Source organism: Drosophila pseudoobscura, chromosome 2 (genome assembly GCF_009870125.1).
Source record: "Drosophila pseudoobscura strain MV-25-SWS-2005 chromosome 2, UCI_Dpse_MV25, whole genome shotgun sequence".
NCBI classification, from domain to species: domain Eukaryota; kingdom Metazoa; phylum Arthropoda; class Insecta; order Diptera; family Drosophilidae; genus Drosophila; species Drosophila pseudoobscura.
In genome coordinates, this window is record NC_046679.1 from 12990883 (window position 1) to 13018566 (window position 27684).

The following is a 27684-nucleotide window of genomic DNA, read 5'->3' on the forward strand; positions in this document are numbered from 1 at the left end:
TGTTGCTGTGGTTGTGTGGCTTTTGTGGTACATAAACATTACTATTTGTTGCTCTTCATGGTAGTGTGAGGGCATGTGTGTGTTTGTATTTTTGTTGTAGGTGTGGGGTGTGGGTGTAGGTGTGGGCGTACGTGTTGGGGCGTGTGTGTGTGTTTAATAGTATGTCTCCTGCTCCAACCAGCCTCCGGGGTTGCGACGCAAGTAGAAGCGACGAGTCTCGTCATAGATGAAGATGGCCAGCGCAAATGGAATGGCCGGGAACCACCAGACGAGTCTGTGCGTATAGAGAATTCAGAGTTGCAGTAAAATTGAAGAAGACAAATGGGGTGGGGCTATGTGGGGATACTCACTTCAGGGGATACATGCGCAGACCCTTCTCCATGCCGGGGCAGTACGAGAGGAACGCGGCCAGCACGGTTTCAAAAACGAGACCAAAGTTCAAAGCCCAGTTGCGCATGCCCTGATGGAAGATGGAGTTACGGCGCGTCTTACAGATGATCAGATCAGCCCATTGCACAACCACAATCGAGATAAAGAAGGCCGTGTGGCAGGTGTACTCCAAGGTCTTGCGATCGCGGTAGGTCTACATGGGGAAAAAAGATCTAGTAACCAGGGATAAAAGATATACTGGCTGGTAGCTTACCCATTCCTGTCCGTAGGAGTCAGTTAGATCGTTGACAGCCTTCGAGTCCCACATCTTACGAATGCCAAACAGTTTCCTGGGCAAGAAGCCGTTCTCAGCCATGATGACAAAGTACACAAAGAATCCGGCAGCGGCCTGGATCATACCGATCTGTCCATAGGCCATCGAAATCAACCTAAACGAGTCAAGGGCGTGTGTGGGGGGAAGAGACAACAGAATCGTATTAGACTACGCTCAAAGGTATGCTATCTTTTCTTTGTGTGGGGTTTGTTTTATTCTCAGGACGCAAGACATTTCTGGTTACGGTTTGGCTAGCGGTAAAGTATCGGGGCACGGGCATCCGGCATCGGACAGCGGCAAGAGCATGCAGGGCTTGGCCAGGGTTTTTAGTTTTTTGGTTTTTTGGATTCAATAAAACATTTAGTTACAAAAAGAAGAAACATTTACATAAGTACATACACACAGAGAGAGAAAAAAAACGTAAGATGGAACAAAACCCTGTCCAGGAGCCGCAGCAGGGCTCTCGAGCTGTCCGTATTTGCTGTTAGCCTGGTGTTATTGCCACCACTTTACCTTGAAGCTCTTTTTATTATGGGCTGGTTAAGCAAATGAATGTTTATCGTTTTGGGGGTTTTTTTTAGGTGTGTTAGACTTTACTTTATACAGCGTGGATTGTGTCTGAGCGAATCTCATTTGAATTTGTGGTTTCTTTTATCTCAAGAGCGCGCAAAAGCAAATTGTTCTAAGTATATAATTATATGCTTGGCAAAAAGCGTGCGAGAGCGCAGAATCGTTTTTAATTTTCGTTTCTTTTGGTTGGGTTTTTAGTTTTCATTGGATGTGAATGTGAAAAAGCATAGTACCATTTTTTGTTAATTCTATGTTACAACATGCAGATACTACTATATACAGGTTAGAGGTTACAGGTTACAGAGTACAGGATACAGGATACGGGATGTATGTAGGCAGGCAGAACGAACATTGAAGCGTGCATTGAGAGTCTATAACTAGGAAAAGCTAGGATAATGCATCTATCGGTTTTTACAGCAATCGTTTACTTACGTTTAAGGAAGATTCGATATTAATAACATAACGTAAAAACATTAACTCAAGGTTTAACTTACACTTAACATAAAACTTAGGAGGAACACGCAAGAGCTTGCCACAACAAAATTATACAGAAAATCTCCGTTGCCTTTTGGTTGTCTGGATTTGTACCTACGTACGAGATATTTTTTCAGGACTAACTCCCTCACACATTGAGACTTACTGCGACTTGCTTGGCACTTGGAACCAGATTTCGATATGAGATTGGATACGAGTATGTATAGATATTGTATATAGTTTTGGTATATAACGAGTAGGAGTACGAGTACGAGTATGTGGTGTATCTAGAACACAACGGAAGCGTTTTTGTTTTTGGTTTTCGTTTGGTTATTGGCTCGAACAAACTCATCTACAAGTAACGCACTAACTGGACTAAAAGTAACAGCAGAAGCTTCGTTTTGTAGGTCTGTTTTTCTATGGTATATATTGTAAGATATAGGTCGGTGGTTTGTTTGCTTGTGATCGTTTTGTACTGTTTATGCAGGCGAGCGTTGGGAGCGAGCGAGCGTTTTTCTTTGAACAAACTTCGCCTAAGTCTCTAGAAGCAGTTGTTGGGTGTTTTTCTTTGCAGACACACACAGTACGAGTATTTCTACGTTATTTGTGATACTATTTTGCTCCTAATCACATTATCATGTATCGGGGGGTTTTTGAAGAGAGTATTGTGCTGGGAACACACAACAAAGGATTCGATTCGAGTGTGTGGGGATACGTTAAGGAACACATACATACATCAATGTTCAATTTTGTATCAAACAAAAGTAGAGGAATATACGAGTATGTATTTAGAATTTGAAGGAAGGAACACAATAGATAATTTAATGATTTTTTGTTTTCTTTTATCATAATATTAGAGAAAGAGAATTTCATTCCACATTGAGAGATCCAGAACAGAAACGGAAATCATAAGGAGATATATATTTCGATCACACAGGAAACACGAAAACATAAAAACCATAGAGAGAACAGTTAATTGTTTTTGGAATATTTGTCTCTGTGTGTGTGTGTGTGTGTGTGTGTTTTGGAATTGGAACAGGAAACAGGAAACAAAGAAAAACGCAGGAACATCAACGCATCAGCAAACGAACAAACAGTCACTCATGAAATTTGGAATTTGGCATTCGATTAAAGAATTGATTGATTGATTGGTCGATCGATCGATTGATTGATTGTTTGTTGGCCAAAGGGACGAGGCAAGAAACGCGACGACCACAACACATCAAACAAATTTCAAATCGTTTAAAGTAAAAAGATGGTTGCATGTTTGTTCATTTTCTAGTAGTTTCTTAACTAATCAACTAAAAGATTGGATGTTTAACACTTGGATATTGTTTGGTTTTGGTTTTTGTTTGTTTTTTTTTTTTTTTGATTAAAACTTAGCGTTAAGTTTGTCCTGACCTGCGGTTGACCAAGTTGTCGCGATACGGATCTCTCGGCTGACGCTTCATAATATCGCTCTCGGCTTGCTCGTAAGCGAGTGAAATGGCCGGAATCTTGCGTTATATGGCAATAATGGTTATATCGATATTTTCAGTTTTTTTGTGCGAGTTGCAAGTTGCAGGTTTGTTAGTTGTTAGTTGTTTTGTTTTGGATAATCAAAAGAAAGACATAACAAGAGTCGAAAGAATGTGGGGGGAAATACAAAAGGAAAATCCGATTAAAGTTTACGAATAATTAGTATATATAAGTAGGTATATTCATATAAAGGATTTATATAAATATGTTAGCTTGCGGGCGAATAGTAAATACTTGTTCTTTAAAAGCTAAGTAATATTCACTAAGATAGTTCGTTAGAGATAGACAGGTGGAGAGAGCGGGGAGAGACAGTGTCAAGTTGTACCATCGCAGGGGATCGGATCGGTTTCGGATCTGTAGAGTGGCTTTTGTGTTCTTTGTGGTGTTTTGTTTTGTCATTTTGTTTTTAGCTCCTGCGTACTTACGAAGCTAAAACTAGGACTAGGGGCTGAAAGTTCAGTTAGCACCCAAGTAACAGTAAAAACGGGGTTCGTTAATTATAAAACAGGTACGAGTAGAATGGTAGATATAGGGGTGTATAAAATGGCTTATAGCTTAACTTGCGCTAAATTGTTATAAAAGTAGTATTTTTTAAGACTAGCAAACAATTTGAGCCTTGTTTAGATTTAATTTGAATTGGATTCGAGTTCGAGTTCGATTTCTGTGTGGGTGAGTGTAATGTCTTTGAACTACAACTCAAAAGAACAGGATTCAATGATTGAGACTGATGGAGGAGATAGACTGTATTCATAGATAGCTAGATAGAGACATAGACATAGGGGCAAACTCTGGCTGATTGGTTGACTGATAGTAGTATGTGGTACTGGATGAGTCGATAGTAGGGGGAGAAGGAGTCCAAGTCAATGGAGAGACGTGAATGATGTGATGTCTGTCTACCGATAATAATATTTGTAGTTTAGCATAAGTTGAAACGTACATAAGAATGTTATTAAAATACAGAGTCTCTAAGCTAATATTAGGCCTGCTCTAGCATTGAGATTATTTACTATGTAAATGGTAGAGATGGTAGAGAGTCCGAGACGGAGATGGTGACAATCTATCTATGGTATACGTTTATGGCGCAGAGAATTGGCCTTCGGCAGGCTTCCCTGGGGAACAAAGTCACTTACCTTCGAACCGCAAAACTAAAAGACTTCAAATAAAATATTGAAATAAACGTAAATCGAAGGATACAAATAAAAAAGTTACACTTGAATATACTGGTACGATTAGGCTGTTATCAAAAAACAAAGAAATCAAAGGGCATACGAGAGACGTTTGGCACCGATGTCATATATCGAAGCGTCATAATACCAAAATATAGAGAAATAGAGACAAAAGAGTGTGATAAAGATAGAGAGTTGACCAAAAGAAAGCGGTAGAGCGGAGAGAGGCAAAACGAGAGGCTCCACGAAAGGAGCATTCATTCGTATCGTAGTGAATATGTTCTAGAACCTATGTAGATAGTTCGGAGTGCAAAAATTTCGCTTTTCTAATATCCAAAAAGTCGATTTTCCTTGTGTCCAAAAATTTGTTATGAAGTTTACAAAAAATCAATCGATATTAATGGCTATATTGTTGCTATAGATTATACGATTATCAGCATATAAAAATTTGATATATTGCATTATTGCAAATACAAAAAGAAATAATCGCGTAAAAAACGTAGAGTAAAAAACAAACAAAAAAATACAATTTGAGAAAAAGATTCGGACTAGAAAAATGGCATACAAGACAATCGTTGGACCTAGGAGCCCAGAGACTTGAGAATGTGCTGAGGGAATATCATATAAAAGATGTCTGCGAGCCCACACAGCAATCCGCACTGAAGCACAGATGGCTTCGACTCAGATACAAGATGATATTTAAACATAAGGAAAAAATTACTAAACGCTTTGAAGAATATAAACTTGTCCAACTATTTGAACGGAACTATCAGAGACTAGAGAAAAGAATAGTAAGGAAAATATAAGGGAACATTGAACAGATATTAAAACGGAAGCTACAAAATGAGAGCGTAAATCAAATAACATTGAAACATAAATCACGGAAAAAACACTTTGGAGAACTTTCCAAATAATCAACATTCAACCAAGGAGAGAGAAATGATTACTTAAGCTATTTTGAAAGTATTTTGAGTTAGTATATAGAGCGTTATAGAGAGAGATATATAGCGAGATATATTGTACGAGTATATAGAGAGAAATAGATAAAAATGATTTTAATTATCTTGACTTTTTTTGGTAGAAGAGGAAGCGTACTTTGAGATATTGGCTTGCTTTAAGAGATCTTAGGATCATAAAAGAATTATTCAATTTGCTTTTCATTTCAGTGACATAAAGGGGGATAGGAATTTTCTTGGTGGTTGTTGCAGAAGAGGCAAATCCTTGACTTGCATTCGGATTTTGTGTCTTTTACTTTGATACGAAAATCGATTCTTGCTGTTTCTTGATTTTTGCTTGGTTTTTGGTTGGTTGTTCTTGTTGTACGATTTGTTGTATTTGATTTGATTTGATTTGATTTGGGTTGATTTGTTGAGCAGCAGAAGGATAAACGTTACCTTTCGTTGACCAGCTTATCGCAAAATGGATTCCTGGGCTGGCGTTTCATAATATCGGATTCAGCCGTCTCATAGGCTAGGGAAATGGCTGGCACCTAAATGTGCGAACGATCGTAGTGGGGTTGTTCGATTGTTGGGTTGTTGGGTGTAGTTTTTTTGGTAGTTGGTGGTGGTACGAGTAGTAGTGGAAAAAAAATAAATGTAAATTAAATACGATAAATTATGGCAACTTAAACTCTTTCTCAATGTTTCATCATCAACTGCTTTTCCTCTCTGAAATATCCCGGAGTCAGAAATCAATTGCTGCTAGAAAAGTTCTGTGGTGGGGCTGAGGGAAGGACTACCTCTGGTAAGTAGTTCTGTTGGAGATATCTTACAAGCTATATATATAGTATTTAGTATAAGTACTTAAGATTTAACTTAAAATGCTCGGAGACTTAAGAGAGGGGAATGCGTGGTCTTGAGATCAAAATAAAAGTAAAAATTATATGTAAATCCATTTCGGGTGGAGTGTGGACTATGTGCTACGATTTGTGTGCAATTTTGATATTCACTTTTTGCCAAAAATAATAAAAACAAAAACTTAAAAAAAACGTAAAATTCCATAACAAATGCCAATCAATTTGTCTAATGGTGGGGAGCTGAATTTCTGTTACACAACAAAACAATAATCGAGAACTGTGTGAACGGATTTATCGGTGAGAGATATTGAACGAAATACGAATACGACGCACACCAATTAACATTTAGAGCGTTTTTAGAGTACGAGTATAGGCAGATGGATTTCGGCTGAGTGTTGTTGGATCGGTACTGGAACTTTACATGAACGAAATAGTTTATATATGTATATGTGGGTATATACGAGTATGCTGTATATATAAATCTTCTTGAAGGAAACTTAGAATTGAACGATGGACTGGATTGGTCTGGAAATGTACAGAGCAGTGGGGAGCGGAGCAGAATGCGGCATGAATGTACGACGAGTATGTATAGAGAGAGAGAGAGAGGGAAATGCGGGGAATTTCGATGCTTTCGAGTATATGCTACACAGGATGAACGAGCGAACGAACGTTTTGGTATGCGGATGGGTTGTTGGGGATGGGGATGGGGATGGATAGTAAACGATAATCTTAAAAGTAAAGTAGGTATTAGTAAACCATAAACCATAAAACGTGTCAACTGCTTTGTAAGTTAGTGGTTTTTGCGCTGCTTTTTTTTCGTTAAGGCCAAAGGACTTATGATAGTTACAATCCAGCCACAGTTGTATTTGTGAGACATACATATGCTATAGTTATATGGTTATTCTCTTGCTGTTTGTTATTAAGTATTTCGCTGTTGTCTTTTCTTTTCATTTAGTCAAGGAGATTAGTTTTTAGTATGGTGTGTGTGTGTGTGTGTGTGTGTGTGGGTGAGTGTGTGTAGGCGTGTGTGTGTGTATGTAGTGTGGGGTAGAAATTGACTTGATTGGCACCTTGAGTTCACTAATTTATCGTTGAAGGGGTCACGGGGCGGACGCTTCATAATGTCGGCTTCGGCATGTTCGTAGGCCAATGAAATGGCTGGCACCTAAGTATTGGCAGATATTATGGCAGGTTGGTAACATTAGCAACGGTTTTACATAATTTTCAAAAATGTTCGTTTTTCAAGCTCTTCCAAATTTTGAATGAAAGAGATACATTGCATATACATATGTAGATACATAGCCTGTGGGCATTGAGCAAATATTAAATGTAGAATGGTCTAAAAGAGCACTTAAACTACGTCATAGCCTAGCTTTTGGCACTGGCACTGGCACGGGCTTCGGGTGTGGGTGCTACGCGCTGCGAGGATTATGTACCTCTCATTGACCAGATTGTCAACGCCCGGATTGCGTGGACGACGCTTCATGATGTCCGCTTCGGGTCCCTCGTAGGCCAGCGATATGGCAGGTATCTGCTCACCAGTGCGGATCGGATCGTGGGTTAAACAAGACACTAGTTCTTAACAGTTACAGGGGATATACGGATTGGTTGGACGGATGGGTACAACTTTTACATTTCAATTGCTCGAACTGACTTAATCGCAAAGTTAAAATTAACTTTAGTTAGACTTGAACTGGGGGAAGGAGGATCTTTGAAGGCTCGATGGTGCGATCCCAGGTGGAAGAACTTACCATGTCAGTGCCCAGATCGATGCAGAGAATGGTGACGGTACCCAGTGGCAGTGGTATGTCGCAGAGGATGAAGGCCAAGAAGGGTGAGATTTCGGGAATGTTGGAGGTCAGGGTGTAGGCAATCGATTTCTTCAAGTTATCAAAGATCAAACGACCCTCCTCAACGCCAGTGACAATGGAGGCAAAGTTGTCGTCCAGCAGAATCATGTCAGCAGCCTGAGAAACCATTCATGATCAGTACATCAGATCTATAAAAGCATATGTAAGTCCTCACCTGTTTGGATACATCAGAACCAGCAATACCCATGGCCACACCAATATCAGCCTTCTTCAGAGCCGGGGAATCGTTCACACCATCACCAGTCACGGCCACAATGGCGCCCATGCGCTGGCAGCCCTCGACAATGATCAGCTTCTGCTGGGGCGAGGTACGGGCAAACACGATCTCGGTGTGGTAGCGCAGAATCTCATCCAATTGGTCGCTGGACACATCACGCAGCTCGGCGCCATGGACAACGGCGGCCTTGGCCTCGCGGGGGTTCACCTCGGAGATGGGGATGTTCAGGCGCTGGGCAATATCCTCGACGGTCTCGTTGCCCTCGGAGATGATGCCGACGGACTTGGCAATGGCCTTGGCAGTGATCGGATGATCGCCAGTGACCATGATGACCTTGATACCAGCGGAGCGGCACTTGGCCACGGCATCGGGTACAGCGGCACGTGGGGGATCAATCATGGACATTAGGCCAACGAAACGCAGATTGTCAATGGGGAAGTTGACGTCGTCGGTGTTGAACTTGAAGCCGGAGGGATACTTATCGGATGGCAGCATGAAATCGCAGAAACCAAGCACACGCTCGCCCAGTCCTCCGAGCTCCATGTAGGCATTGTTGAACGCCTCCTTCATCTCCTCGTCCAGCACCTTCTCCTTGCCGTTGATGAAGATCGTTGAGCAACGCTCCAGGATCCGTTCGGGGGCACCCTTCATCACGAGCAGGTAGCGGGGATCGCTGGGATCCTCGTTTTCGTGAATGGACACCTGGTACTTGTTGGTCGAGTTGAATGGCAGCTCGGCAATCTTCTTGTTGCGCTTTCGGATATTCATGACATCGCCCAGGGCCAGCTCCATGCACTTGAGCAGAGCAGCCTCTGAGGCATCGCCGCTAACCTCCTTCTTGAGGATTGGCACACCGTCCTGACCTCCCTTGAACTCGGCCCGATTACAGAGAGTGGCAATGCGAGAGAGCGCCTTGAATCCAGGGCTGGTTCTATCGTATTGAACACCCGACTGATCTTCAGTGGTATCGGCCTCAATGATCTGATTGTCGAACCACATATGGGCGACCGTCATCCGGTTCTGGGTGAGGGTTCCGGTCTTATCGGAGCAAATGGTCGATGTGGAGCCCAGGGTTTCGACGGCCTCCAAGTTCTTCACCAGGCAATTCTTCGATGCCATACGCTTGGCGGTGAGGGTCAGGCAGACAGTGACGGTGGCCAGCAGGCCTTCAGGTACGTTGGCCACAATAATACCGATCAAAAAGATGACAGCGTCCAGCCAGTGGTAGCCCAAAATGAAGGCAATCACAAAGAAGGTGACGCCCAGGAACACAGCAACGCCGGTGATCAAATGAATGAAATGGTGGATTTCCTTGGCAATGGGTGTCTCGCCGGTGTCCAGGCCAGAGGCCAGGCCAGCAATACGACCCATGACGGTGTGATCGCCACAGCTGATGACCACACCCTTGGCAGTGCCCTCGACGGCGTTGGTTGAGAAGAAGGCCAGATTTTTGGTCTCCAGCGGATTCTCGTGGGTGAACTCGGCATTACGCGACTGCGGCTCCGACTCGCCGGTCAGCGAGGAGTTGTCCACCTTGAAGGTTCGCGCCTCAATGATGCGAATGTCGGCGGGGATGCGGTCACCGAACTTTACCTCGACCACATCGCCCAGCACGAGATCCTCGGCGCGCAGCGTCAGTTTCTCGCCCTCACGGATGACAGTGGCAAATTGGGGTACCATGTTCTTGAACGATTCCATGATCTTAGAACTTTTCGATTCCTAAAAGGGTTCGGAAAACGTTAGGTTTTGAGCGGAATGGTAGGAGGAGCTGGAGAGCCGCCCACTGCCGTTGGGCACCGAGTCTTACCTGATAGTATGAGAAAATGCCCGTCACAATGACGACAGCGGAAAGTACAATACCCAGATACAAATTATCATCGGCCGGCTCCTCGCTGGTGCTGGCCTGGATAGAGTAGGCCACAAAGCAGAGAATAGCACCGATCCACAGCAGCATGGCGAAGCCACCGAAAAGATTCTTACAGAATTTTACCCATTCGGGCGTCTGCTTGGGTGGCGTAAGCGCATTGGGACCATCACGCTCCAGATTCTCCTTGGCTTTGGCATGACTTAGACCCTATATCGATGGAAGAGTAAGTAATAAGGATCGATCGCAGTAGGTGTATTCATGGGAAGGACTTACATTTTCGGGATGTGTCTGAAAGCGCTGATACATCTCCTCAGGAGAGATCTTATGATGGTCGATGTCCAACTCCTGTTTGAGATCATCTAAATTCTCCTTCTTAGCTGCTTTGGTCGGCATCTTGCGTTTTGACTAAGGATACGCCAAAGGAAATATGTTATTACAGGGAAACTCTACTGGGATTTGTAGCAGCGAAAGACCCAGAAAAGCCACAACACAAAATTCGATTTACTTCATGCCCATAGACGGGTTTTACGGCGGTAGAGAGTGTTCTATATTGTTAGACCGTTAGACCAGGGAAAGTTAGAGACAAGAAGGGGATTAGCAGCCACCTACTTACCCAAAAGAATTGTCAATTAATATATATAAGTATTAACCTGCAGTGTGTATTACATTGTGTTTTTGTCTGAGGATGATTGCTATATCGTATGGGGCGACGAGGAGCGTGAGAATATTCAGAATAGCTCTAGTAATCTGAGGCATGCGAAACGCTCCCTCCCGGCTATGCATTTGAATGCCAAGAGCACGTAAAACTAATTGAATTGCAGTAAAAAAACAAACAAACAAATGACATACGTTCCAAACACAAAAGAAATGAAAACTGAATGAAAATGTAGCTTTTCCTAAAATATATATTGCAGTACGATTTACTATGCACTGACCTCGGAAGCAGCATTCGAATTAGCAGAATAAAAAACAACAAATGAAATAAAATAAAATCAAATAGACTTTCAATATATATTATATGTACAATATACGTGTATATATAGACGGTAGGAGCAGCTGTCTAGTGTCTGGCATTCTATCTTTAACATTTTTTGTCTATAAGTATTTTTTTGCTCTATTGGGGAGCACGCGCAATGCTCTTTGGGCTCTCTGACGTCATTGTTGAGGCTGCCTGCAGAAATGGCCAAAACAATAAAGAGTTCTAGAGTACAGACAATATTTCCGGGCCAGAAAGATGTATCTGAGATCTCTTGGGTGTTGCCAATGGCTCGAAATAATGGAATCGAATCGTATCGAATTGGAAAATATGAAATTGCCATCATTATGACATTATTATTGGCCATGGTAATACACATACAGCATACAGACAGACATGGGGCTATTTATAGTTCTGTAAGCATTTCGATGATTTCTTTTAAATGTCATGCGCTCGCGGTGGCCCGCGGTGGCTCTTAGGCCGTAAATGCCATTGGAATCATGCCCAAATATAAATGAATAATAAATAATAAATGCATTTATAGACGGACTGGTTCGGGGGTAAATCAATGGGAATGGGTGGAAAGGTTAGTATCCTAAAGAATCGTAAGTATAATGAAAAGTATAGAAAGTGAAAAAGGGGGGGGGGGGGGGGGGGGGGGGAAACATTTATAAATATGTGGATGAGAGAGAGAGAGAGAGTGCGGAGTGAACGAATGCGAGTGCGTGTGAAAGAAAATTCGATTTACCTTGTAGTGACCATCGGCTGTGCGATTGTCGTCATCGGTCGCAATAACCGTGGCGACTCGATAAGAGTCCGCTCTCCCATGCTACGCGCATCGAAGGTTTGTTTTTTTTCGAGTGGTGCGGTGGGTCAATTGGTTGTTGGGTTTTGGTTTGGGTGGTGTTGGTTTTTTGATTGATGATGTCGATGATGGGCGAACAAACAAACGTATATATAAACGGGGATAAAAAATACAAATCAAAAACAGGAACAGGAACAAAACGAAATGCGAGCATAAACAAATGCACAGACATAGGTACAATACAGTATAAAATACTTATAAAAATAACTATAGCAAGTATGTACGTAATAAATGTGTAGCTATATTCGATTGATTAGAAATTAACCTTATACTAATCTTTAAGGTGGGTGTTTTCACAGACTGTCTATGGGGAGGGATGTGGTTTGTGTGGTTTTCCTGTGGCCTAGCAACACGCGATTTGTTTTTGAATGATTCAGCGCAAAAACTCATTCACTCGGGGTCAGGCCAAAGGACAATGAATCACGTGTTATACATAGCTTTCTCCGTGGCGCCACGCGGGACGGCTTCCCAGTCAATGGGCCGCCAAAATTCGATCAGTGGCAAGTGCGCGGCCTTATCTGCAGTGCGTGACTCACTTTGCAAAAGCAAACAAAATGCGGGTAAAGAGCGGACCCGTCAGCACAAAAAAACAAATCAAAAACAACACAAAAAAGAGAGATATGCAATATAAATATAAGTACAGTGAGCAGGGGAGAGAGACCGAGAGAGCGCGCACGGCAGTGGAATCAAACAGAAAATCAAATTAATTAAAAATACAAATGTATCTACATATATGAACGGGGCACATGTGTGTATCTCTCTCTGGGCAAACACAGAGGGAGGGAGAACGCAAACCTGTCGCGCTCACATGGACGCGACGCCGTCGCTGATGACGCTCAACGGCCGGACGGACTTCTGGGCAGACAACTTTCGGGTAGAAACATACGAAAATCGTACGCTTTGTTTGGCATTTCGTGATTTATATAGTTTATGTTTTTTTCTTAGGGGTTTTCGTACGCATGAAATAAATCTAGAACTTTGGGTGGGGGTTACTCTTATTTTGGCTTACGCACATTTTACCACACAAATTTGTCGTGCAACTATCGATCTATCTGATCTGCCGCCTTCACGGCGTAGGCAGGCTTTCTCGCTGGTTATCTCCCGTGGAGCAGTGCCCGCTCGCTCGCCCTTTTTTTTTTGTTTCACACAAACGCTAGACAATCTGAGGCGTTGATTATTTTGATAAGGAGAGAGCAAAGAGTTGCAAAAATTAGTTAGACTGTGGCTTAAAGTAACTTACGGGGCTTACGGGCTAAAACTGTTTGGTTCGTGGATCAAATCAGTGCAAAACAATTGTTAACGTAGTGACAGGAGGAGGGTGAGCTCTCGTTCTTCTCTCCCACAATGGCGTTAATTTTGGTTTTCCTATACAAATTAATTCAACTTAATCGCGCTTGTTCACGGTTCAATTGATCCCAAACAATTGATTCACAAAATTGCTAACAAAACGAGGCATGTGAACCTGTACCGTAGTCGAGCAATTAGACTGGCGTCCAGGATGCGATACATAGATACAGATCGAGGCGATATATGTATGTACATACATATAAATCAGAATGCGACAATGGCAAAGGCTTACATAAGCGAGCGAACGGCAAACGTCGAGCAGGCAGCGTACATTGCCAATTAGGCGAATAGATACAAATGTATCTGTGGCTGCGCTCCAGCTATTCATTCAGTCATTTCCCATTCCCCATACCCCATGCCCCCCACCATTTTGCTGAACAGTTTGCGCACATTTTGCCGCAAACCATTTGGCATTTGAACTTGAATATCAATTTACAACAAACAGACATCGCATCGGGCCCCGAGTGCTAGACTGCGCCTAGAGGAAGAGACCGAGAAATATAGAGACAGAATTGACACGCTAATTGTTCAATCAATGCAAAAGTATCTCTGAGGAACGTGTAAACTCGCGGGCGTAACCGAAAATGAACAAATTAAGCCGCACACAAAGCGATGGGGTGGGGTGGGGTGGCGAGGGGTACAACACATCAATTGTCCGAACACTCTCAGAACACACACACACACGGGGTGCATACGGTTACGGTCGGAGGTGAGTGTAAGATTCGGTTTGAACCAGTTTTGAAACCAGTATGAAGCGGCGTAACTCTCAATCTCACATACGCACACACACACACACACTAGCATATGTGGAGAGAGAGAGAGAGATGTCGAACAGGTGTAATGGGAGGGGGAGAGCATTCTGTGTTCCATCTCGGAACACACAATATTAACTTATGAATATGCATTGTCGCTCGCTGGAGTGTGGAGCCCCCGAAATACCCCCACTGCAGGGCCCGAAACCAGTTTTCGTGCTTGATAACAGATCGTGGCGAGACACGTTCCTTCTCTCCCTTAGTATCTTTGGGTTGCATTTACATGGGAGCTCAACTTGTTTTTGAGGAGCCAGAACCAGAACCCGAACCGAGAGACTCGCTAATGATATCTCCAGCTTTAAACATTATTAACGATTTGGTGCTAATTGTTTGCTTATTATTTGCCTGTTTTTGCATGCTCCGTTTACCCAGCCGCAAACTGGATTTCCCTCATTTTATGGTCGAGTTCGTTATCAGAAGTACCTCTGCTGCTGCTGCTGATGCTGCTGATGCTGCTGGTGGCTGCAGCTGAGAACAGACAAGAGACTCCCCCAAGGGCAGAAGGCAGAAGTACTCGAGAAGTCAGTCGAGTTATGCAATTTACTTAGCAGAGACTGTGACTTTACTCTACACTTAATGGATAAGCTAAAAAATTATAGTATTACAAAAAGTATATATGTATAAAAATAAAATAAGATTATTGCAATTATTCATGCTTGGGCAGCATTCCGAGAAAATTATAAATGATGAAAGTAAATAAAATACGTAAATAAGATGAAATACTGTTTTCAGAGCTTGTCACTGCCCATTACCCACCTGACCACTCATAGTGGGTTTGCTGTTGCGGTTTTTCTTCGTAAAAACTTATTAACAGAGAACAGAGAGACGGAGAGACGGAGACGTGTTTCAAACAAACAACGAAAAGCGACAACGATACAAAGTCAAACTTAACAAATGGAACAAATAACAATTATACAAACTAAAAACAATTAAGATAAACTGCAATGAGAAAAAGCAAAAAGAAAATATGGAGAAATGAAAAGTGGTATAATGATTTACGCTTATGCAACAATCGACAGGAACGACCCTGCTGGGACACGCAGCCACTGGAAGCGCCGAGTGGAGCCGAGCCATTGGAAATATGGAGTCATGGGAAAGTCATGCCAGTGGCAGCGGCACTGGAAGGTGGTGGAAGTGTGGAAATGCAGGCGGGCTGGAAACTGCAGCCAACAGCAGGATACGAAATAACGGCACATGGCAAAGCACACAGTCTGTAGAGAGCGAGAGCGAGAGAGAGAGAGAGGGAGAGGCCAGCGAGAGAGAGACTAAGGGACATCGAATTCGAATTTCGAAAATGAGCGAGAGCTTAACTGTAAACAGCGCCGCGAGAGCAGAGAAGCCGTTAGAAGCGCGAGCGAGGGAAATGTGAAAAAGAAAAATGCTCATACTCGTACTCGTACTTTTTCCAAGATTTGTCTCCCCCCTGCTATACACGAAGACTCTCGATTTTCCCTCTTCTGCTCATTTTTTGTTGTTCGTTTTTGTGCTACGTTTTGCAATCGTGTTTTTGCTTCTGATGGCATCGCAGAATTATGAAATATCCAACAGCGGGGAGTCCTCGTCAGTCCCCCTGATTTCTGCCCTCCCCTCCCTGTCGGTACCTTGTCCAACCCAGCTAAAGCTATCGCTATCCCCTCTTTATGGATGGTCTTCGCTTATGTGGGGTGGCCAGGAAATTACTGCTATTCCAAAATGTAAATCGCGTCAATTGAATCTAAACGATTTCATTGCCACAAAAAAAGTACGTCAGTGGCACAATGGGAACGAACGGACAGATGGAAAACGGACAGACGGACAGGACAGGACGGACATGCGTTCCGTTGCTCTGCCATGAACGCAAAATTGAATGCCAAATCGAAATGTACGAGACACAAAAAAACAGATTTCTGCAGACGCAGAAGTCTTTTTGGGGAGGAAACGTAGCATACCCACACACACACACACACACACACACACACACACGCTATCCAATATTAATGGCACACTCACAAACACACACACACACTCTCGGACTTTTGTCAAATCTGCGAAAAATGCATTTTCACTTCTTTCATTTTCCCCATTTCATTATAGAAAATCTTTCTGTCTGTCCGTTATGGGAGATCTCTCTTTCGCTCTCTCGAGGGGCCCTCTCCGAGTGCGGGTCGGAAGCGAGTCGGGGGTCGCGGGTCGGTTAGAAATGTCTATATCCATTACGGCCAGGCATGAAGTTTTGGAAAATCGATTCGGTACAAGGACGTTGTCGCTTACTCTGACGGTGGTCGCTGCTGCAGTTGTAAAAAACATTAAAAAGATACCAGGCAAAAGGGGGGGTGCCTGGTGTCTTGGGGTTTTCAATTTTTCTACCTTTTACACACGTCGGGGGCTATTACACAATTTCTGCGCTTCTGCGTTGCCGTACTCGAAGGCGGATTCTGTTGGGGGGTTTTCGCAGAAAAACTACCCCGTTAGCAGTATTGGAACTTGTTTTGCACTTGATACGTTTCTCTTTTCGATTTCAACAATAAATATTCACACGCGTTGCTATTTATTTTTTATCGGACTCAGGAACGGTACTCGTTAAGCCGCAGGGCAGCAGCTTAAGAGCTTGCCTTTTGCTTTTGCTTATCCTGATTTTCCACTGTCCGTGTGCTTCCTCTTGCTCGACCCAATCGATGCACAGTTATTGTGTAAGCAGCACACCAGCGCAACCAACGCAGGCGGCGGCGGGGCGGGAGCGGAGAAGAGCTGTACTAGTACTAGCACACTGGCTGTACCACCCGACAAAGACGAGAACTCAGAGTACTGCTACAGTTAGACCGACCTTCCCAGTTCGGTAACGACGTTCGACTGTAAATTTTCAGCGTGCCGCGAGTGGTTAAGCTTTTCGTTCGTAGAACGTTCTATCGTCGACGCTGCGGCGTCGTCGTCGTCAACGTCGGAAGCTTTCGCCCGTCAGATGTGTAGCGAGCACTCTCTCATTGTCTCTCGCTTTCCTTTGCGTTCCCGCGAGCACTCTCTTCCACGAGGCCCACCTAATCTGCTCCACGCTCACAGCGTGCGAAAAAGTGCACACACAGTGTGTAGCGGCATTAGTGGAGCTTTCGAACTCTCAGTCGGCAAGCCCGAATATATGGCAGTGTGACAAGTGAGGCAGGGCAGCGCAGCAGACAGCCCACAGCCCACAGCCCACAGTGGGACGAGAACTTCGAAACTGGAGCAGCGCTGAGCTGAGCCCTCATCGAGAGAGCGAGAGAGACAGAGAGAGGGACAGCTCTTAGGGGTTGTGCGCAGAAAGACCCGTAGAACTGGCACTGCAGGGGAATGTGTGTCAGAGATCTGCCTCGTACATAAATTGTATAACGAAAACAAAGCGTCTGTTAAAAGGGCGAACCAACTTTGGCATTTTTTCGGTATTACGACTATCTGCTCTGCCAAAAACACACAGCCGCCTGCCTGCCTGTCCGACCGCCTATTTTAATCGCTTATCGAGCCCTTGAATGACGTCACTTTAAGCTCGGAAAGAGGCGAGTGATGTCAATTATTCACATCCCAAGTCGGTTAGACAAGGCACAGCCGTCAGAGCCCTATCAAAGTCACAAGAAACCCAAACCTCCATCTAGCAGTAAATCAAAAATGTAACTATCGGCAGCCTCGCTTTTGTAGGACAACCAGTTACGAATGAATGTATATAGTATCTATTCGAATTGTACGGATATATGCATGCGAGTTTGTAAGTATCTCGAGTTTCAACAGAAAATGTGAGCTCGGTCACAAGGGAGGGGCGGCATAACGACATCGGCAGAGCTTAAGGACACTTTTAATATCCATTCGGAGAAGTCCTCGAGTCTATTTCGGGGTGCTTGTAAGTCAGGTTTAATTACATGGAGCACTCACTGGCTAACACAAACACACACACACACACACACACACAAGAGCATTCTTTACAAATGTGGTCGGTCAGTGAGTAACACGAAACGCCAACGGAAAATCAATAGAAAAACATCGGGCGAGCAAAAGCAGCGGAAAAGTTTGTGTCTCTGGCATTTGGAGCAGTCACTGGTTAAGGCTGGGGGGGTGGCAGGGATAGGGTGAGGCTACCACTCGTACTACCCCTTAATGGATCAATAGCAGTGGGAAAACCAGTTTCCAGATTGAAATTGTGCACGTCCTATCTACTAATCTAATCGCATCTAATATCCCGACAAACTGAGACTTTATTTGTGGGTCATCAACTTTGCTTAGCCTCCCTGCATGTCAGCCAATTTTTTCCAAAAACCCACATAAACTAAACGGAGAGCGACCCGCTCTCTGCTCTAATATAAAATTATGTAACGACGCGGCACAAAAAACCACTTGGCAACAGGACCAAAAGCTGAAAGTGGACAAAATGGGAATTAAAATCAGGACATAGAGGGATGCGATATATCCCCCTCTCGTATATGTACTTTTGAGGGTAGGATCCGCGATTTACTGCTTATGTAAAGTGAATGCAGACGTCATAGGAGCCAGCGTCAGAGTGAATTGTTCCACCTGACAAATGGTCAAATGACAAGAACTGGGCATTAACAGACATTCGATGTGTGTCACTTTAACGTATCCAGACGGCGCCCTATATCGCGGTCGTTCGTCATCGATCACTCCACATCTGGGGCTACCGTTGGAACAGCTCAATTTGAGGAGTTTCAATGCCGGACACGCCTCCGGCACGTGTCGTGTCGCACCCTTACGAGTATACGTATAATTCCGCATATTTGAAAAATCGATATGCCATCAAAAGGCTTTATCTCTCTCCCTTTCAATCTATCTGTGTGAAAGCAATTATGACTTTTAGTCAAAATCAATACGCAGATCCACTCTATGATGATTCTAAAAATTTGAGTGGTGTCAAAGTCAACAAAAGGTAAAGTCGGAGCCCCTTATGTGCCTTCATTGAACGAGATGAATCTAAACAGGTTTTCCACCCGCGGGTTTTTTTTTTTGGGTGCATTTGCATTTGGAAATGGCTGGATGTGGCTGGGGTGTTAAATCGTGCACTTCCCTTTGGCAACAAGCAGCTAAAACTTTGGCCAACACGCTAATTGCCAATTGTCGAGTGCAGTACTGCAAAAAGCATGAGGAGGAGGAGTAGCAATGATGCTCTTTTGTGTTGCATAATAGCGGCGCTCATGACCTGGCCCTGGGCAAAATCGGAGACTGCACTCCGGGCAGCAGCATAATCACGAGTGTGCTCATAAAGCTGACAGCGGAACGGTCTGTTGTACTTGAGCATTGATTAAAATGTGTGTGGACCCTCGTCCTCGGCGTAAACCCCTGTGGCTTTTGGGCTGTGAAGAGAAGTCTCATCATATTGCTCATACGACAGACACTTGTCACGATTTGATGCGGCTCTTTAGTTTCCTTTGGGAATTATTGCTCTTTGGGCTGAGCTTTCCCAAAGTAAGATCATAATGCTGGCAATCGTATAAACTCAGTATGAGTGCGAGTCCCGGTTCTAGTTAGTCTATGATGCCATTCGAGTGGACAGACATGCAATAATTTGCTCGTCTGACGCTTGTCGTCGCTCCTCGTAGGCGTTTTATGACAATAGATTTACGAGCATACATAGCTCGCCTAATTTACGCCCATTCCCCATTGTAAAGAAGCGACCATCCAGCCATCCATCCCGTAGTTAAAAAAAAGATGAAAAAAAACCTTAGACGACGACAACGACGAAGGAAAGTCACTGGCATCTCTCGGGGCACACACAGCATTGAATGAAATGCCCCGGAAAAAACCAATTGTTATTCCACGTTTAATTTAGTAGAGCAGTGGAAAGCATAAGCCTCACGGACGGATACTCGTAGAACAGCAGCTGACTGGGCTGGACTGGACGGGGCTGGGCTGCATCATTGTGGGCGGTCAGGCAGGTCTTGGTTTCATCTCATCTCATGGCAGCGCATCTCTCGGATACAGATACTCGTACAGAAACAGTGACAGAGACAGAGACGGAGATGGGCAGCGTTTGGCTTTGAGTTTCAGTTGGGTAATGCGACCCGCGCGAGACCGAAAATGGAGCAATAAATTCTAATCAAAATTAAAATATACATAATAATAAAGTAAGCAAAAGCCGAGTCCACGTATATTCTATAGACCATTCAGCGCGTGTGAGCACTTGTCATTGCCCAGTAACTGGATGGCACGGACGTCTGAAATGGCTGAAATGGGCAGGGGGAAGGAGTGGGCCCAATATGTTGACCAAATTTGTTGTCTCGCGTTGGGGGATGGGATATTGCCAGAGTCAGAGTGATTTGCCTTATTCTGTTGATAAAATGGATTCACAAGATTTCGGAGTGTATTCCGGAGTGCCTTGAAATTGTTTGGCCCAGAATTGCCAAATCATAATCATAAAGTCCACTGATAACACGATACACACCTTAATTATGTTGCTAGAACGGTAGTTACTAATGGATTACTGGTTTTCACTGTTTTTGTCACTGCAATTCACATACCGATGTGCAAGATTTGTAAGACTTCGATCTTTATGTGTAACTAATGTAACATCGTCGATATATGCCCGTACATGTTTTGTAGAAACATTTTACTAATGCTTATTACAAATATACATCATATTTTCTTATCCTCATACAAGAGCATATTGTGGAATATCTGGGTATTATTATTATTATCAGATAAGATTTTTATATACTGCCAATAAATTTAAATGACTTTAGAGAACGTGTGTTGCCACTTCGAACAGTTTACGACCGGTTTATAGATACTGATCTGATCCGATCAATGCTCTTCGTTGCAATGGTTCAAACCGTTCCCTTAGGGGAATAATCGACGTTTAGAACTGTGAGGAGTATAAGGAATGTGTCCGTTTGCTTATGGGACATTCAACATGATTCGCATCACTCGACAAATGTGCTTTAGTGGAAAAGCGACAGTAGATCCTTAAAGGGAAAACCGCTTAAGGATAAAGTACTTGTTACACTTGTTCTTGCCACAATGATGGACAGCAGATAGATCTAACATATATTTATCTGTATTTATTGATTGAAAAACCTATATTGTCTTGGTTTTTCACCTTTTATTTCAGCCTTCTACTGGGGTGTTGACTGACTGACTGACACATGGTTGACACGCGCCAGTGCTCAATGAAACGCTTTGCACTAAATCAGCCTCAATTGAGAACGTGCTGGCTAACCTACTTAAGCGGCAGCGGCAGCAGCAGTGTCCAACAGTCGACGTCGATTTGTGGCACGTTGGCACGTCTAATTGGAATACAGTGAGAACACACGATACAAGGGAGCCACAGAGCTCTGAGCCTTGAGTCGAAAATAGCTCCCAAGATCCCTTCGATTCGCGTTCAAGGTTGCCTGGCAACGTAAGCAGCTCCTGATAGCACGCTATCTATTGGCTATCTGCTGACGCACTTCTCCCGATCATGACCAGAGTACTACAGTGGCAAATGCGCAAACCAGTTCGCCTCAAGTGCTTCGAACTGCGAAAGCAATTACAATTGTCGATAGTTATTTATTTAGCCGGCTTATTTGTCATTAGACAGAAGTGCGATAATTTTGATTTTATTTTCATTTTCATTTTGGTTTGGTTTATTTTTGGGAGCACCTGCCTCAGAGTTCGATTGCCAAAATGCTGGGCAAACATTGGCCATTGGCATTGGGCGGGCCGCTTAATTTGTTTGCATTTGCATTCAGCCAAAGGCCTGGAAGTGCCAAGTGTGAGTGTGAAATCCAATGGCTGTGTGGCAGCGACAGTGGCTGTGGCTGTGGCAGCGTCAGCAATGTGTATTAAATTGTATTTAAATTAAAACAAATTACGGACTTGTCGTGCATCGTGTGTCTGTTTATGTGTAAGTGGCAGCAATTGTTGATATTGTCGTCATATATATGGCATTAAATTAAATCAAAATTTATTATGACGATTTAAGAAGCTACAATCACACGGCGAGCAAGTGTCTGATATCAGGCAAAGTGCGAATACAAAGATACAGCTGCAGATACAGATACAAATACAGAGACATCTATAGACACCATGCATACAATTGAGTAACATTTCATCCAGTAGCAGGGATCCAGGTCTGCCCGGCACAATCTTTCAATTGTCCGCATTGTTTGGAAAAAGATTTCCATTCCATCTTGCAGGTAGGAACCAATATTTTCTGGAAATATTCAATGCCAGAGAGATTTCTTTCGTTGCTTCGCTGACGATGATATCTTATTTATAGACGAGAAATCCCAGTTCCATCTGATTTTAGCAAGTACGAACGGGATTTATTTATTTATTCCAAAAAAATCGTATAGATTGAATTTTTAAAGACCTCTGTGTTGGTTTTTTCTTTGCAATTTCCACAAACATTTCGCTGAGATATGTAGCAATACTATGAGTAGCTTTTGAACAAGAGACTACTTATTATTATACTTATAATTGTTATTAAACACAACGAAACAATAAATCAGGTGGTCCCTTTCCGTAGAAATAAAAGTCCTCGCTCCCAACGCCTCCCATTGCTTCGCTACTTATCCAAACAACACAAAAACCACATATGTACATGTCGTGTGCATGACGAGACACATTGCTGTTTGATACGACACTGGGTTCGGTCTTGACGAGAAACATTAAGGGTTGCTTTAGTAGCTACTGTATCCATAGACCTGCTATTTAGCAAGTGAAATATTTCACACCAAGAATATGTATGTTTCGCTAATATAGACGCTATAGAAGTTTCTTTAATTTCAGAGCCCCCCTATATCCCTCATTTGACAGTTATGTCATTTCCTTTGGCATTATGAATGCCAGACACAGAACGGCCTTAATCTCAGCTCGTTGACTTCCTCCCACAAGATGATCGGGCAATTGCGGTAATTGTTGTCAACTGACGATATTAAGTGCGTACGAGTGTGTGTGCGTGTGAGTTGTGTATCTGTGTGTCGAGTTTGAGTTGAAAAGATCACATCAAACTGCAGAAAACTCGTTTTAACTGGAAGCGCGCGGTCAACAGACAAAGGTTTCCTTCTTGTTCGAGTGACAATAGATCTAAGCTGTGCTCAGCCTTGCAAGTATTTTTACCTGGAGAGCACACACAGACAGAGAACACAATAGCCAAAGAAGGGTCGCTGTTGCTGGGTCTCAGGGTCGTCCCTTGAAGGAGTCGCCGTGTCTTAAGCAACGTTTGATCGATAGCCTCTTCCGAGAGAAGAGTGCGGCGGACAATCAGTGGGCTTGGAAATAGAGGGGAAAACAATAAAAACCGAAAATAAATCAACGCCCCGTTCTCAGACCTAATCTACAAGTGTTGAGTGTTCGTTTGTTTGTTATCTGATAAGCAGACGTAAGGCTAACAACTTGTGAGTATATCACGAATGCCCATGCCCCAAACAGCCAGTTATGCAATCAACCACCCACCCACCCAGTAATTAAACCCACTCTCGCCCACTGACGTAAGTCTCGAGCGCAGTGCCAAATATCGCACGGAATCGAAAAAAATCAAACTGGGTCTCCGATTCCGATTCCAGAGTCCTTGTGCCCCGTGCACTTTGGCAACCTTTGAATGTGGCAAAGTGACAGCAAACAGCAAACAGAAAACAGATGATAATTTGCCACATCTTGCTGCTCGCGCCGACTGCCAATTCCAATTGATGTCGGGCCCAAGTCCGAGCTCTCCCTTCCCTCTCAGACTGCAGGCTGTGTGTGGGTTGGGCATTGTCTGTTGATTAGATTTTTATTGGCGTATAATTGAATTAAAATGGCCAATATTGTTTTGTTGCCACGCTTTGATTGCCCCATCGGTCTAAACACCGGCGGCGGCTAAAGCAAGTCAGCGTCCCGCGAAGTTTTTCTGGTATTTTCCAGTTGTAATTACTATCGCGATACGAGATTGCCTGTCGCTTTTTATAGCCGTCAACAAGCTGCGAGCCGCTGGATAAGTAGAAAACGGAGGCAAGGCAGCATAAACTGGTGGACAGGGACAGAGGGCCCGTCCCCAGGCTGGAGCAGGAAACCGTGTGGATTGACTTGGCTATCTGGAATGTGATGTATGCCAATGTTGATTACTGCTGATAATGCTCCACATACGAGTGGGGGGGAGATTGTTAATGCGATATATGGACATATCATATCCACGCTGTCAGCCCAATCTTTTGTTTGTTGTCTAGCTAAACTTCCCCCCAGCTACGAATAATTAATTGCTTTATCTGCATTTTGGTCGGTTGGATGATACGCTTTTTTTCTCAGATACAGCTCAGCAGGTTCTCTCGATTGGGCCAGCTGTGCCACATCATCTGCCCCATGAAAAACGCGTCGCATCAAGAGCAGGAATCGAGTGGCAGTGGCACTGGCACTAGCACTCCACTTCATTCTCAACTTCATTATCACTTTGTTGCTGGGAGCGATATTCGGTGCGTATTTCTGTTGTCTGCTTAGAACATCATCAGATTGTAGTTTCTTGATTTTCGCTGTGCTTTTTCTCAATTGACTTAAATTGAAAGCGCATGACTCAGCATACAAAACGAACCTATGGCGGGGATACGGCTGCGGGGGTGCGATGGGATGGTAATGGTGTGTGGATAGTGCCTGGGGGCCACAGGCAGCCAGCCCCGAGCATAACGTAGCTCTTTGCGGATTTTGTGCGTGAAATCATAAAATATTCCAAAGGCACTGTGGAATTTTGCTCAATAAAACGGATTACTTTGTTTTCAATAAACTTAAGGGCCAGAATAAACGAAAATTGCTTCAGGTTATTTGAGCAATATTTTAGACATTCGTTTTTAAAAGTGTTATTCTGCTATGCTAATCTATCCTGTCTATTATCATAGATCATAGGTCATGTTATGTTTTCAAGCAGTACCATATTTCCCAATCCTGTACCGCTCGCGGCGAGTGTATCCGTTCACTAAGGGGAAACTTTGTAGAGTGTAGAGTGGGTTCAACAGATCATAGTAAACTTATTTTACTGTACATACTTTCCCAGATCCAAAATTCCTTAGTCTTAGTCTTTCAATTGTAAAGATATGTTTAAAAGGATACTTTGTTCAAACTTTATAGCGTATGATAAACTGTATAAATAAATTCTTACTAAACTCATTCATTAATTAATATTTCAGTAAACCATTTTCCTTCTTCAAACAAAAAGTTGTCAATGGATATACTAAAATTGTCTGGCACGCCTAGTGTGGTTGACCCACTGTGCAATGTCAGTGGGCCCATGGTTAGTTTTGGAAGTAGTTTTGCATACTTTAGGGAGTGTTCGAGTGCGTGACAAGCAATCAATAGAGATACATATACATACATATCTACATATATGAATATGAACTGGCCGTTTCGCGGTCCGTGATAATTAATGGAAGTCCAGAGACCAGCAGCAGCAGCAGCAGCCATGAGAGCAGCGGCTCTCATTAACGTTTGCGGTGTAATTAAGTGTTGTCATTTGTGGGGGCAGGGCACTACTTTACTTTGGTAAAAATAGGCGGGGAAAGGCCAGAGGAAGACTCATGCAAATACGAAAATGTATCTATGTATCTATCCGCCTGTATGCATGTGTATGTGTGTTTGTGTAATTAGCAGCGCACGACTCGCCCCAATGACACCAATTCCGGAAAGAAGAAAAAAAGAAACGGACGGAGGCACAAGAATGGCAAAATTGAAATGTAAATGTGAACGAGAGACAACGATGAGGGTAGTTTTCTCTCTGCGCTGTGGCGTGGTCTCTGCACGAGGTTCCAATACGGATGAGAGAGGACGTCTCAAAATCTTCGAGATGGTGGCCTGAGGGAGGAGGAGTGGAGTCTAGGGGGTGTGGTGCGTTGCCAGTTGCATGGCATAGAGCACTAGCACGGAATTCTACCGGTTATGTAAGCCGAAAAGTGGAAAATTTCCAGACACACACACAAACACACAAAAGAAAGCTCTCTCGCTTCCAAGCGAAAATCGAGAAATGAAAGTCAAAGCGGCACCAAAAAAACTGAAAAGAGAGCTTGAAGCCGACTGGAAACTTGAGGGATTGCGCATGCCATCGCCAAGGGAGGGAACACCGTACCAATATTCTAGCCGATGCCACGCTGCATGTGTAACTAATATTTTGACCGCAACTGTCATTCGAACCGCTGCTGTCCCTATAAGCAACCACACCTAACCTAACCCCTATTTCCCCCGCTACTGTGTGCAATACTGTGACCCGCCACTGTCTCTTCGGGGAAAAATGAAGTTTCACGAAGGAAAATGTCTTTCGGGTTTTTTCACACTGCTTCGTTCTGTTCGATACTGCTTCCAAATGTTCGAAGCGGGACTTTTTTTAAAAAATTTCCCATTCGCTCTCTCTTTCTCGCGCGCGCATTAGAAGTTGAGAGCGACTCACTCCCCCCGCCCCCTGCAACCAAAACCAGCCTCTGGAGGGTTCGACCGCAATGGCCAGCAGGTAAGAAGCCTCTCTAAGCCACGCTAAGATTGGCCTGCAGGTGTGACAGGGCCCAATAGGACGGAGAGCATATGGGGAGCTCTAAGCTCCACGTCCCCTCACGCATGTACATATATCCCCCACAAACGTTAACAGAGAACGGGGACTGAGCCGAAAACAAATTAATAAACTTGGCAGCGTCTTAGGGCGTCGCCGGCGCAGAGCTCTCGACGCTGGCATAGGCGTTGGCGTCGCAGTGGCCAGTAGCAGTTATTGTTGTTGTTGCTGCTTTTGAATATAATAGCAACAAAACAAATAGCCAGCACACACAAATGCACTCATTTTTACACACACACACACACACTTTTGCACGAGTTTCGATTTTTCCCACTAAAAAAACGCCCGCTCAGCGTTTGTTGTTGGCGTTGGAGCTCTGTTTGTCTGCTGACGTCACATGTTAACAATTGTTTGCACTGGTTTAGGTTTTTGCACTTAATTAACTTAGTTTTGATTGCTAATCCTGGTTTAATTGCTGCGCTCACCTCGTAATCCGACCTTAACGCCATATGTTAATTGAGAGAGTATATGGGGTGCAGAGGCAGGTGGTAACGTTTTTCCTTCGATTCTTCGAATTTCCGAAATTCTCGTATTTACACTTTGTTTCTAGAAAATTATTATTATTAATTATTTTTGTTTCGTAGCAGCGCAGCGACCGCGCAGTTGAAAAAGTTGCAGTGTGACCGCGGTATCAATAAAATATACCGTCCGACCCTCAGAAATATACCGAAACATACGGTCTTATTTCAAAAATATACCGTGAATATACTGACGAATTCAAGTTCTTTTTACATATTCCTCGTTTTCTTTCTTCCATTGAATATAACTAATTAAATATAACCCTCAGCGCTACCCACATAATTTTATCCAATTAATGCATCAATTTTCTACATAATTGGTTAGTTTTTAGTCCTTTCTTTTATTGTATTTTGACTAAAACAAGGTTTAAACAAACAGGTAAAAAAAAAACAGTCGCAATGTTGCTGGTATTTGAAGACTCATTTGTTGTCAACCAGGGCATGGGCGTTTGTATACCCTATTTCGTAAATATTTTATAAAGATACTGTTTTCCA

At 43.5% G+C, this 27684-nt stretch overlaps 1 protein-coding gene across 7 annotated transcripts; it reads right to left on the reverse strand.

Annotated features, from left to right (window-relative positions):
* Nucleotides 1-27222, reverse strand: Atpalpha (sodium/potassium-transporting ATPase subunit alpha). 7 transcript variants are annotated; one of them, XM_033376714.1, is made up of 11 exons: nucleotides 16528-17041; nucleotides 14938-15120; nucleotides 11906-11986; nucleotides 10455-10586; nucleotides 10122-10388; nucleotides 8252-10033; nucleotides 7978-8193; nucleotides 7297-7391; nucleotides 644-818; nucleotides 351-583; nucleotides 1-274 (listed from the first exon to the last, which is right to left on the reverse strand). In XM_033376714.1, exons 2-11 carry the CDS (start codon nucleotides 14947-14949, stop codon nucleotides 154-156), a joined length of 3114 nt encoding a protein of 1037 aa, XP_033232605.1. In that variant the 5' UTR covers nucleotides 14950-15120; nucleotides 16528-17041; the 3' UTR covers nucleotides 1-153. The 7 variants fall into 7 exon arrangements, with proteins under 7 accessions (XP_033232605.1, XP_003736538.1, XP_001358612.2 ...); XM_003736490.3 differs by lacking the exons at nucleotides 7297-7391; nucleotides 14938-15120; nucleotides 16528-17041 and adding exons at nucleotides 3149-3243; nucleotides 27097-27222; XM_001358575.4 differs by lacking the exons at nucleotides 7297-7391; nucleotides 14938-15120; nucleotides 16528-17041 and adding exons at nucleotides 5826-5920; nucleotides 27097-27222.
* Between the last annotated feature and the right edge of the window lie 462 nt (nucleotides 27223-27684).

Bases quoted from the DNA above. Each gene is read 5' to 3' on its own strand.
- Atpalpha (XM_003736490.3), bottom strand. From the start codon at position 27,120: ATGGCGTTAAGGTCGGATTACGAG. The intron at 8,194-8,251 runs GTGAGGACTTAC...ATGGTTTCTCAG, and splicing joins GTTCTGATGTATCCAAACAG to GCTGCTGACATGATTCTGCT. The intron at 584-643 runs GTAAGCTACCAG...TTCCCCATGTAG, and splicing joins ACTCCTACGGACAGGAATGG to ACCTACCGCGATCGCAAGAC.